The sequence below is a fragment of the Oncorhynchus kisutch genome, linkage group LG6 (genome assembly GCF_002021735.2).
Source record: "Oncorhynchus kisutch isolate 150728-3 linkage group LG6, Okis_V2, whole genome shotgun sequence".
Taxonomy (NCBI): Eukaryota; Metazoa; Chordata; class Actinopteri; order Salmoniformes; family Salmonidae; genus Oncorhynchus; species Oncorhynchus kisutch.
This window is the reverse complement of record NC_034179.2, coordinates 83,380,380-83,393,912: the sequence shown is the minus strand read 5'-3', so window position 1 is coordinate 83,393,912 and position 13,533 is coordinate 83,380,380. Positions and strand designations below refer to the sequence as shown.

The following is a 13,533-nucleotide window of genomic DNA, read 5'->3' as shown; positions in this document are numbered from 1 at the left end:
TCTATAGGTTTGAGGTCAGGGCTTTGTGATAGGCCACTCCAATACCTTGACTTTGTTGGCCTTAGGCCATTTTGCCATACATTTGGAAGCTTGCTTGGGGTCCATTTGGAAGACTTATTTGCGACCAAGCTTTAACTTCCTGACTGATTTCTTGAGATGTTACTTCAATATATACACAATTTTCCTTTCTCATGATGCCATCTATTTTGTGAAGTGCACCAGCCCCTCCTGCAGCAAAGCACCCCCACAACATGATGCTGCCACCCCCATGCTTCACGATTGGGATGGTGTTCTTCGGCTTGCAAGCCTCCCCCATTTTCCTCCAAACATAATGATGGTCATTATGACCAAACAGTTCTATTTTTGTCTCATCAGACCAGATTATATTTCTCCAAAAATTATGATCCTTGTCCCCATGCGGTATGACGGCTGTGTGGTCCCATGGTGTTTATACTTGCGTACTATTGTTTGTACAGATGAGCGTGGTACCTTCAGGTGTTTGGAAATTGCTCCCATGGATGAACCAGATTCGTGGAGGTCTACAATTTCTTTTCTGAGGTCTTGGCTGATTTCTTTTGATTTTTCCCATGATGTCAAGCAAAGAGGCACTGAGTTTGAAGGTAGGCCTTGAAAAACATTCACAGGTACACCTCCAATTGACTCAAATTATGTAAATTAGCCTATCAGAAGCTTCTAAAGCCATGACATCATTATCTGGAATGTTCCAAGCTGTTTAAAGTCACAGTCAACTTAGTGTATGTAAACTTCTGTCCCCCAGGAATTGTGATACAGTGAATTATAAGTTAAATAATCTGTCTGTAAACAATTGTTGGAAAAAGTAGTTGTCATGCACAAAAGTAGATGTCCTAACGGACTTGCCAAAACTATAGTTTGTTAACAAGAAATTTGTGGAGTGGTTACATTTTTTTTTTAATGACTCCAACCTAAGTGTATGTAAACTTCTGACTTCAACTGTACATATAGGTAGGTGTAAAGTGACTAGGCAACAGGATATATTATAGACAGTAACAGCAGCGTATGTGGTGAGTGTGAAAGTGTGTGGGTGTATGTGTGTGTTGGGGTGTAAGTGTGTGGGCAGAGTTCAATGTGTGCAAAAAAGTGTCAATGCAGGTATTTTTATTTTATTTAACTAGGCAAGTCAGTAAGATTTTACAATGATGGCCTACCCCGGCCAAACCCTCCCCTAACCCGGATGACGCTGGGACATTTGTGTGCCACCCTATGGGACTTCCATTCACGGCCGGTTGTGATACAGCCCGGGATCTAACCAGAGTCTGTGGTGATGCCTCTAGCACTGAGATGCAGTGCCTTAGACCGCTGCCCCTCACAGGAGGTAGCCCGGGTAGCCATTTGATTAGCTATTTAGCAGTCTTGTTTAGCAGTCTTATGGCTTGGGGGTAGAAGCTATTCAGGGTCCTGTTGGTTCCAGACTTGGTGCACTGGTACCGCTTGCTGTGCAGTAGCAGAGAGATGATCAATGGCCTGGGTGGCTGTAGACTGTACATTTTTTTTAAACAATTTGGAATAGGCACATTCAAACAAAGGTATAGATGCAGGAAATATTTGTGTCATTGCTGGTGCTGCAGACGGATATATTGGTCTGCTAATACAGGACTATTAAAGGCCCAATGCACTACTGTATTGTTGTAATTTTTTTCTTCAGAATTTCAGGGGGTGTTGCTGCACCCTCAGAACCCCTAATTCCCATGGCTATGAACGAAGGCGGAGAGTTGACTCCGAAAGCCAATCATTTTCACATGTGCCCACTTTGGGTAGTATCATTTTCAACCAAATTATATACTAAATTTATTCAAAACAATATCAAATCAAATTTATTTATATAGCCCTTCGTACATCAGCTGATATCTCAAAGTGCTGTACAGAAACCCAGCCTAAAACCCCAAACAGCAAGCAATGCAGGTGTAGAAGCACGGTGGCTAGGAAAAACTCCCTAGAAAGGCCAAAACCTAGGAAGAAACCTAGAGAGGAACCAGGCTATGTGGGGTGGCCAGTCCTCTTCTGGCTGTGCCGGGTGGAGATTATAACAGAACATGGCCAAGATGTTCAAATGTTCATAAATGACCAGCATGGTCGAATAATAATAAGGCAGAACAATTGAAACTGGAGCAGCAGCACGGCCAGGTGGACTGGGGACAGCAAGGAGTCATCATGTCAGGTAGTCCTGAGGCATGGTCCTAGGGCTCAGGTCCTCCGAGAGAGAGAAAGAAAGAGAGAAGGAGAGAATTAGGGAACGCACACTTAGATTCACACAGGACACCGAATAGGACAGGAGAAGTACTCCAGATATAACAAACTGACCCTAGCCCCCCGACACATAAACTACTACAGCATAAGCTGAGACAGGAGGGGTCAGGAGACACTGTGGCCCCATCCGAGGACACCCCCGGACAGGGCCAAACAGGAAGGATATAACCCCACCCACTTTGCCAAAGCACAGCCCCCACACCACTAGAGGGATATCTTCAACCACCAACTTACCATCCTGAGACAAGGCTGAGTATAGCCCACAAAGATCTCCGCCATGGCACAACCCAAGGGGGGGCGCCAACCCAGACAGGATGACCACATCAGTGAATCAACCCACTCAGGTGACATACCCCTTCCAGGGACGGCATGGGAGAGCCCCAGTAAGCCAGTGGCTCAGCCCCTGTAATAGGGTTAGAGGCAGAGAATCCCAGTGGAAAGAGGGGAACCGGCCAGGCAGAGACAGCGGTTCGTTGCTCCAGAGCCTTTCCGTTCACCTTCCCACTCCTGGGTCAGACTACACTCAATCATATGACCCATTGAAGAGATGAGTCTTCAGTAAAGAGTTAAAGGTTGAGACCGAGTTTGCGTCTCTGACATGGGTAGGCAGACCGTTCCATAAAAATGGAGCTCTATAGGAGAAAGCCCTGCCTCCAGCTGTTTGCTTAGAAATTCTTGGGACAATTAGGAGGCCTGCGTCTTGTGACCGTAGCGTACGTGTAGGTATGTACGGCAGGACCAAATCAGAGAGATAGGTAGGAGCAAGCCCATGTAATGCTTTGTAGGTTAGCAGTAAAACCTTGAAATCAGCCCTTGCTTTGACAGGAAGCCAGTGTAGAGAGGCTAGCACTGGAGTAAGATGATCAAATTCTTTGGTTCTAGTCAGGATTCTAGCAGCCGTATTTAGCACCAACTGAAGTTTATTTAGTGCTTTATCCCGGGTAGCCGGAAAGTAGAGCATTGCAGTAGTCTAACCTAGAAGTGACAAAAGCATGGATTAATTTTTCTGCATCATTTTTGGACAGAAAGTTTCTGATTTTTGCAATGTTACGTAGATGGAAAAAAGCTGTCCTTGAAATGGTCTTGATATGTTCTTCAAAAGAGAGATCAGGGTCCAGAGTAACGCCGAGGTCCTTCACAGTTTTATTTGAGACGACTGTACAACCATTAAGATTAATTGTCAGATTCAACAGAAGATCTCTTTGTTTCTTGGGACCTAGAACAACAACAATATATAGAATGCCAACAATGCTAGCACCGTAAATGATCTTAATCTGGATAATTTGTGCTTCTCACAGCCAATTAGCCAGCAGCCGCTGGTAGTCAGCGTTCCACTCATACCTACCTTTCCAATATGAACTTCCCCAGACTCTTGAACAATGCGACTGAGGCCTGGAAGCAGAGGCTACTTTATTACAGGTGTTCATTTCCTATGATAAAATCCCATGATTTGTTAATGTGTTTGGACTAAACAGCTAGCGCGACAGCTAAAATAACTTCAGAAAAATACGATTTCAGCTAACAAGAGAAGTATCAAACAAAATAACTGCATTATGGCATTTACACAAACTATTTACATAGAAAATTGGGTACATTTGTGGACAAAATTCTAACTTACTCAACCTTTAATTTAACACTGAAACGTGTGGACCCATATTATAGACAATGGAACAGTGTTATAAACCGGGTAGTTTGGGTCCTTGATGCTGATTTGTCTGAAAGCCATGCTATATCAGACAATATACCATGGGTTTGACACACAATTACTTGTTTACTGTTCTAATTGTGTTGGTAACTGGTTTATAATCGCAATAAGGCACCTTGGGAGTTTGTGGTGAATTGCCAATATACCACAGCTAAAGGCTGTATCCAGGCACTCCTTGTTGCGTCGTGCATAAGAGCAGTCCTTAGTCGTGGTATATTGGACATACAGTGGGGAGAACAAGTATTTGATACACTGCCGATTTTGCAGGTTTTCCTACTTACAAAGCATGTAGAGGTCTGTTATTTTTATCATAGGTACACTTCAACTGTGAGAGACGGAATCTAAAACAAAAATCCAGAAAATCTTATGGATCAACCTGCATTCAGAATGACAGTCAGGGTTAGGAACCTTGGTAAAAACATATCTATTTTTGTCCTTACTGATATTAGCCCATGCATTGAATAACAGATTTACTACATGGAACAACAGATATCCCCCCCAAAAAATCTAAAGGAAGTTTATTCTGAAGTGTCTGTCTTATCAGATATACATTTATAAGAAAGATCAGATATACATTTATAAGAAAGATCAGGAAACATTTTTTAAACATGTATTTAACCCCTTGTTTTTGGCACTAAACAGTCCCTATATATATGTATGTGTGGCCCAAACCGTTCAGACGCTACAGACAGAAGTTGGCAGATCGGCTGTACCGACTTCAGATGAGTCCCAAGACGCATGTGGGTCGTAGAACAGAGCACATCGTGTTTGTGAGAGTCTCATCTTTCCATAGAGGGGTTGCTACAGACTGATTTTTCATGAAGTCTCATGGTCAAACACCGCGATAGCGCTGTCACTTTTCACCGCAGATGTGGGGGTGCGACACAGCTTAAACCGACAGATTTTTATGGGGATTTTTGTATTATGCTAATCCTTAGCAGCCCTTGCACAAAAACATGTCCATGTAGTCCACACACACACTTTCATACAATGTGTATGATGACTTGGCTTTTTGCTAATTGCTACTATACATCCAGTTTCATCTGTAGCCGAGATAGTTACTCTTAATCAACTCTTTCTCTCCCAGAGCTGGATCCCCAACATCATCAGGAAGCGAGTATGCACCACATTCGTAGAGGACTCTTTAAGGTACAGCCTTTCTCTGGGTCACTGAGTTGTCCTTTTATCTGACACAATATAGTTACAGTTACAATGCAAAATGTGTCTGGTCTGCAAAGCAAATGTTGTGTGTGTCTCTCTCCCTGTCAGCAATGGGGCATTGTGTCAGTGTGGGGGCATGCGGGAGACTCACGGCTCCAACGCTACAGGAGACTATTTCGGAGCCGCCATCGTCAGCCAGTGGGACAGTTCCCAGCACTCCTCAGAGTACCCCACCGACGCCTTCGGAGAGCTGGAATTCGCAGGGGCTGGCAGGAGACACAGCCATGTAAGTAACACACACATGTAAGAGCATGCACATACCAACATATGCACACATGTAAGAGCATGCACATACCAACATATGCACACATGTAAGAGCATGCACATACCAACATATGCACACATGTAAGAGCATGCACATACCAACATATGCACACATGTGCGTGCATACACTTGCACATATGCAAGCACACGCACACTCATGCAAGGACAAACTAACACACACACACAACACTAGTGTCTTGGGTTTGGCTTCTGGCCCTTGTTGATGATCTCATGGAGGACGGTGTGTTTATTCATCCGTGTCCCGCACTCAATCAACCAACCCAGGGTATTACTAAGGTATAAATAACGTTAGGACACACACATGGTGTGCGACTGGCTGATTCATGAATTAGGTAGTTGGCTTAGTGCCCGTCAACTCATAACTATCAATTGACTCAGCTATGTTACCACATGATCCTACTGAGAGATTGAGTTCATGCTAATCTCATGATGCTATATGTTATGAAATGAATAGGTCACATAGCCAGTCATTGACACTAAATGACAAATATGTGAATGTAGTTCATTTCAGTCTTTTGCTCATCTACATCAGGTCTGGTTGGTCTGTATGTTGCAGAACGTCTGTCTGGCATTCTATGGAACCATGGTGGGCGGAATGTTCCCACCTGTACTGATATCTCTTCACTTTCGATTAGCTACACCATATAGGCAAAACAAGCAACTAGCAAGCAGCACTTTATGTAGCCTCTTGAGCATCATAACTTTGTGTGGCGATACTCATTGACCCTTCCCCACCCTCTTCTCCTTTTCTCTTCCTATTGGTCAGTTCTTGCGACTGTCATGCGACACCCCACCTCAGATCGTGTACAGTCTGATGACGGCCCACTGGGGGGTGCCCTCCCCCAACCTGGTGGTTTCTGTTGTGGGGAGTGGGGGGTGCGAGAAGGTCAAGCCCTGGGTCAGGGAGGTGCTGAGACAGGGGCTGGTCAAGGCGGCACAGAGCACCGGTGAGACACACACACACACATACACGCAAACAGACATACCATGGTGTGCTGTGATTGAGGCTGGTCAGAGCACAGCTGAGGACAACGCCCACTCTGTTTCATCTATTTGTTTAAAATATAATTCATTCATACACTCTTCGAAGTAAAAGAGCCTGGAAGAACCTTTTGGGATTAAAAAAATTGCCACACAGAGGGAACCTTTCCAGTTCAAAAAGGTTTATTGGGGAACCCCTGTGTAAAGGTTCAAACTGGAACCTTTTTGTAATGGGAGGGGTACAATTAGAATCTTTTAAATAATATATTGTAGAGGTGGCAGCCTATTTAAATATTGGAGGTGTGGCTTATTGGGGCCATGGCTTTCAGATAGTTATTTTTGGCCACCTGTTTGAATAAATGTTATTATTTGTACACTGAAAATGGACATTTTCCTTAAATGCTTCTTGATGACCCCCATTGGGAGGAGGACCTCCCGTCCTATGATGACGGGATAAGACCCCTCTATGCACGAGAGGAGATGGATGATGAGGGCGCAAGCCGACAGATCATCTTTCGTCCTTAGCGGGCATTGATAGTGGACGATAAATATTCGCTGCTCGATGTCTGCAAATGGGCAGCGGCCAGACTTAACATTGAGTGGCCCGAACCCGTGGGGGACTGAGACGCATAGGGGGACTTTTACGATGGGAGGCGTCTCCCCTCTCGTGCTGTCCCAGGCAGCAGCTCTGGTAGCACTTTATTTGGATAGTCCGTCTGTAGAGGCTCTACAGGCTATCAGTAACATTTCAACTAATCCTAGCTCTAATCCTAACTTTAGCACTTATCCTAACCTTAAACTTAACCCTTACCCTAAACCGTATTCTATACCTAACCTTAGCAAGCTGTTGCTTATCAACAGTTTGTTGTTAGTATGACCATCTGTAGAAAATCCGGAGTATGCAAATAAAGTGTGACCGCAGCTCCTCCCGGCTGTCACAGCCTACTTGCCAGAACCCAAGCGCTACTGGGTCAATCCCCTTACCTCCAGGGTCCAAACCAGGCATTTTTCCTACATGGAGGTCAAGGACTTGGAGGACCTGGGTATTTGAGCTTTCACTGGCCAGCCACCTCAATGCCATCACAGAGCTCAACCTCCGTGCCTCTAGAGGCGCCATCCAATGCTGTGGCCGCATCATGAATCTTGCGGTGGTAGGAAAGAGAGCCTTGTGCCTCAACCGGTCCGTTCTATCCAACAAGGACAAAGAAGACTTCCTTGAAACTTTAGTAGTGCCTAAGGTACTGTTTGGGCCTTCTGTTGCAGCATGCAACCACCATGCAGCAGAAGTACAAACTCTGCAAGAAGGAAAGTCAAGCCTTTATTAACTTTTGTCTGCCCTGTAGACCTGGAAACTGTGGCAATCCGGGCTAGCCCTCCACCAACCAAGGTGGGGAATGGGGAAGCCCCCAGAGACACAGCATGTGACACTGGGGAAAACGGCCATCCCCTGCAGCCACATCCAAGTCCCACCCCTCTGGTTCTCCTGCCAGGAAGAAGGGGTGTCAGACTTACGGGTACGCCCCCTGCGGAAGAGAGGGGCAGTCAATGAAGCATTCGGTTCCCTGCACTGTTCCTTCTTGGGTGTAGCACAGACTCTGTGGTCAGGGAAACAGAGAAATGTATCAACCTTATACCCATAGACCATAGCCCTCTGGGCCTGGCCCATGAGAGGCTAAATCTGGTCATGACATGCCTGCCTCTCAGAGTAATTGAGACCAGAGCCCCTTCTACAGGCTCACTGTATGAACATTAGTGGTGTGTTTTTGAGAAGTAATGTGCCCAAAAACAGAATTCCTTACAAACCCACATAAAACAAATGGCAGTACATCCAACCGGCCTCCCAACTACAGACCACGTGTAAACACGGCAGATTCTGCAGGATTGTCTGAGACCAGCCACCCGGACAGCTGATGAAACTGTGGGTTTCCACAACCGAAAACTTTCTGCATAAACTGTCAGAAACCGTCTCAGAGAAGCTCATTGTCATGCTTGTCTTCCTCACCAAGGTCTTGACCTGACTGAAGTTTGGCATTGTAACTGACTTCAGTTGGCATTGCCTACCTTCGATGGCTACTGGCATGCTGGTGAAGTGTGCTCTTCACGGATGAATTACGGTTTTAACTGTACTGGGCAGATGGCAGATGGCATGTATAGCATCGTGTGGGCGAGCGGTTTGTTGCTGTCAACATTGTGAACAGAGTGCCCCATGGTGGCTGTGGGGTTATGGTATGGGCAGGAATAAGCTACGGACAATGAACATGATTGCATTTTATCAATGTCAGTTGTAATGCACAGAGATACCGTGACAAGATCCTGAGGCCCATTGTCGTGTCATTCATCCGCCGCCATCACCTCATGTTTCAGCATGATAATGCACAGTACCATGTCGCAAGGATCTGTACCCAATTCCTGGAAGCTGAAAATGTCCCAGTTCTTCCATGGCCTGCATACTCATCAGACATGTCACCCATTGAGCATGTTTGGGATGCTCTGGATCGACGTGTAAGACCTTGTGTTCCCTCCAAAATCCAGCAACTTCTCACAGCCATTGAAGAGGAGTAGGACCACATTCCACAGGCCACAATCAACAACCTGATCAACTGTATACGAAGGAGATGTCGTGCTGCATGAGGCAAATGGTGGTCACACCAGATAGCGACTGGTTTTCTGATCCACACCTGATCTGTGACCAAGACATGCATATCTGTATTCCCAGTCATGTGAAATCCATAGATTAAGGCCTAAAGAATGTATTTCAATCAACTGTTTTCCTTATATGAGCTGTAACTCAGTAAAATCTTTGAAATTGTTGTATGTTGTGTTTATATTTTTGTTCAGAGTAGTATTTGTCCAGTAGGTTTCCTGAAGGAGAAAGCCCCCTACTTCTATGTCAAAGATAATTAAACAAAAACATGTTTGTAAATACTACAGTTATGTCCCCAAAAACACCACAGTACATGCAGTATAGTATGTTACAGTCTGCAAAAGCTCTACAGTAAAAACTATAGTATACCGTACTAGTCTGTAAAAACAGTACAGTAAATACTATAGTACAGATGGTCCCAAACTTTTTGGGCCCAATGACCCATTTTTATATCTGAAACTTGTCGTGACACCAACCGTGTGAGAAAAACAAAGAGTTATTAACAGACAATGTTAACTTGTTTATTTTGGCCTATGGCAGTCTATTGAAAAACATTCTAACAGTAGTTCTGATTTCTTTTAAAGATGCACTCCAGCTATTTTTTTACTTTAAAAAACAACATCCCACTTATAAATACAGTAAGCTAAAAATAAATATATGTTTTGAGCTAAATCGTTATTTTTGGACAAAAGTACAAACTGGAGTTGGCCTGATGGTGCCCTCTGTCATCGGCCTCCCCCTTGCTTGAGGAACAAAAGAGGAGCAATAGAGAACAAAAGAGTACCCCCCCCCCCCACCCACTTGTGCCATGTCAGATTACACCTGGACCACTTTTGGAGATGTGGGTAATAAATTAACTGGAGACTGGAGTAGGAACTGGAGAGACTAGTTTCTGGAAGTTTCTATGCTGACTCACATGCGGAGTAACATGCATGGTTGGGGCTAAGTGCGGTTTGAACAATGCAGGTGTTAACAATGCTGAAGGGACGTAAACAAAGAAGAGACTTTCAAAGGCCTTTTCTCCGACATGTCTCCTAAGTGGATTTACAGGTTTATTGTCTTTCAAAGCAGCATAAGTTTCCCATGTTTCCTCCAACTACAGTGTATGATATACTGTACCATTTGGAAGCTCTGCGTTTCCTCTTCCTCTAGCTGAACTGGTTAGATATTCACAGGACACATGACCACCTAGGCCAGGTTCATTAAATCAAGGCGGGGAAATAAGCAAGTTCAGCCATGAAGCATAATAAAGTTTGCAGACACAGCAATGGTAAGAGGCAAACCAGTAGGTCAGATGACAGCTGATCCAGAGAAGGAACAGGGTATACTGAACAGGAGTTTCATATAAGTGCATAAGTGAGCTTTCAAATTCAGTATTTGAAACAACCCTTTCTAGGCCTGATTCCAATACATAATCATTGATTTGACGTCGTCTTTCACTGCCGTTAAATGGACAAATTGACTTTTAAAGGATGGATGCATCTCACATATTTTCAGTGCCCTTCTTATTTAATTGCTTGTTACTTTTATTTCTTATTCTTATCCATATTTTTTTTAAACTGCATTGTTTGTTAGGGGCTCGTAAGTAAGCATTTCACTGTAAGGACATGTTGTATTCGGCGCATGTGATTAATAAAATTGGATTTGATTTTAACCAACAGGTTCCTGCTCCTTATCTATATATTGTTTATTGTCTTATGATTCTTTGTTGCTTAGTTGGTAAGCATGTGGTGCTTGCTTTTCCAAGGTTGTGGGTTCAATTCCTGCAGGGATTACATACTCATTCTAAAAATGTATGCACCTATTGTTTCATTAACATTTCTCTCACTAACCTCTCTTCCCCTCCCCCTTCTCTCCCTGCATTTCTCCCTCTTCTCTTTCTCCCTCCTTCTCTCTCCCAGGGGCGTGGATAGTGGCGGGGGGGCTGAGGGAGGGGGTGGGTCGTTGTGTTGGGGAGGCAGTGCGAGATCATGCTGCTGCGGCTTCCTGTCTCTCCCAGAAGAAAGTCATTGCTGTGGGCGTGGCCCCCTGGGGGCTGGTGCACCACAGAGAGCAGCTAGTTAACACACAGGTACACGCTCAAAGACACAAATACACTTACACACACACAAATAGACACACACATGTCATGACCACACACACACACACACACACATACACACACACACACACACACACACACAAGGTGGCACAGGAACACACTACTGTACACTGACACTGTATACAAATAAATGAATGTCCTTCACGTTCTTTTATCTCTCCCCTCTTTTCTTCTCACCCTCTCTCACTCAGCCAAGCAAAACCACAGGAAATGTAATTAATAAAACAAGGACATTGTAATACACAATGGATGGTAATCACAATGACCTCTCTTTTTCTCTCTCCCCTCCTTTATTTTCTCTTCCTTGATCTCTCTCCCCCTTCCCTCTCGCTTTACCTTCGCTGATCCCCTTCTCTACCCTTGCCCCCACTCTCCTCTCTTTGTCTCTATCTTCTCCCCCCTCCTCCTCCTCTCTCAGGGTAGTTTCCCTGCGCGGTATTATGTCCAGAACGCATCTCGTGACTCGTGCTGCCTGGATAATAACTACCAGGCCTTCCTGCTGGTGGATGATGGGAGTGTAGGCCGGCGGGGAGGGGAAACGGCCTTCAGGTCCATGATGGAAGACTACATCTCCCACCAGCGCACCGGCATCTGGGGTGAGACACAGTACACAGTACACGGTACACAGTACACAGTACACACACCACACACATGGCAGGTAGCCTAGTGGTTACAGCGATGGACTTGTAACCGAAAGGTTGCAAGATCAAATCCCCAAGTTCTGCCCCTGAACAAGGCTGTTAACCCACTGTTCCTATGACGTCATTGAAAATAAGAATTTGTTCTTAACTGACTTGCCTAGTTAAAGATCAAATAAATACCTACATACTGGTAAGACTAGCCCCCATCTCCTAAAAGTTTATAAAATATATTACAGATGTGCAGGTGAAGTGCACCATGTTCAAGCTGCCCAATGAAGGTGTACTAAGTTCAGATCACAGTGTGACTTAAAACAAACAATCATGTTTCTAGTGCACAGATTTCAGCATGCAAGTGTGAGCTTACAGTAAGCCAAAGTTATGCTGTCTATGGAGTGGTCATTATCTGCCATCTAAAGCCCCTATCCTATTCCCACGTATTTACAAGTATAAAACTTGATTTAATTCTCATAACGTGAGAACACCCAACGTCCTTTGCGATATGAAAAAGCCTATGAAACTCAGTGATGCTCATGTAACGCTTTTGTGTTGGTTATATTCGTTGGGTTATTTATATATTTCAGTTAGAAAGACTAACAATGTTTGACAGTTCATCCAAAGTTGAATCTGGTGAGCAACCAATGGGAGTTTCTATTGTTGACATCATGACTACACAGTAAAAAAATAAAAAATAAAATACAGTGAAGACGGTGAATCATCACTGCAGAAACAATAAATATTGGGGAGAGCACATCATTCTGGTGCATGCGCAGGAAGACCATGGTAATCTTCTCTGTATCAACCCAATTTTAATATGTTCCCAGATGGATCGGTCACAAAAGAGAAGAGGAGATTTCCTTGCATTTATACACTGTAAAAAAGCCAACATAACCAACAGCGTTATTCTGTGAGTTGAGTGGACTTCAAATGGACAAGAATTTGAGCTAATAAAGTTTGTTGACTCAACAAACTCTGTTCAAAGTGAGCTGAATTTGAAAAAGTTTGAGTAAAATTACATTCATATTTGCCTTTGGTAGGCAACACTGTATGTTGGTTCAGCTATGCTGTAGAAATGTTGAGCAAACTCACAATCCTATTGCAGCTGTTTCACTATACTCACAATAACATCTGCTAAACACATGTATGTGACCAATAACATTTCATTTGTTTGCCTTACAATTGTACATTAAATCAACAAATTCGAAGTGAGTCGAATTTGAACAATCTTGTTGAGTAAAACTACAAATGTATGTTTGCTCAAAACCATGCCTATTATTGTCATACAGTGTCTCCCAGCATGCTCTATTGCAGGTTGATTTTCAGATATTTTTTTATTTCAATACCTGTGTTTTTGTATGTACATTGATTGGTTGATTACACAAACATAAAAAAAAATATCTAAACTAACCCATCTGTTAGTAATTGGACTTTTTGCACCTGTTTCTGAGATGGCTGTTCCAGGTATATGATTTAGGTAGTCTCGATACATTTTCCTTGCCCTGGCAGTCATTCTCAATGCGGGTGATTCAAAGTGCCAATTGTTGTATAGTCTCACACTGGCCGGAATTACACATCACATGGCCTGTCTGGTCCAACTGTAAAAGCCACGGGGCACACCTGCACAGCCTAGGCTAACAGAGTTGGCATGGGTTCAAGTCCACTGCCCTTCTGA

The 13,533-nt window shown here is 44.0% G+C and overlaps 1 protein-coding gene across 2 annotated transcripts in view; it reads left to right on the top strand.

Annotated features, from left to right (window-relative positions):
• LOC109880757 (transient receptor potential cation channel subfamily M member 4) overlaps window positions 1-13,533 on the top strand; it is a 58,566-nt gene that overhangs the window by 16,256 nt on the left and 28,777 nt on the right. For both annotated transcript variants that reach the window (XM_020472954.2, XM_031827989.1), the window contains 5 exons: window positions 5,079-5,140; window positions 5,261-5,438; window positions 6,264-6,444; window positions 11,024-11,193; window positions 11,642-11,819. In XM_020472954.2, coding sequence (XP_020328543.1) covers window positions 5,079-5,140; window positions 5,261-5,438; window positions 6,264-6,444; window positions 11,024-11,193; window positions 11,642-11,819 — 769 coding nt within the window. The remainder of the gene's footprint in view (window positions 1-5,078; window positions 5,141-5,260; window positions 5,439-6,263; window positions 6,445-11,023; window positions 11,194-11,641; window positions 11,820-13,533) is intronic.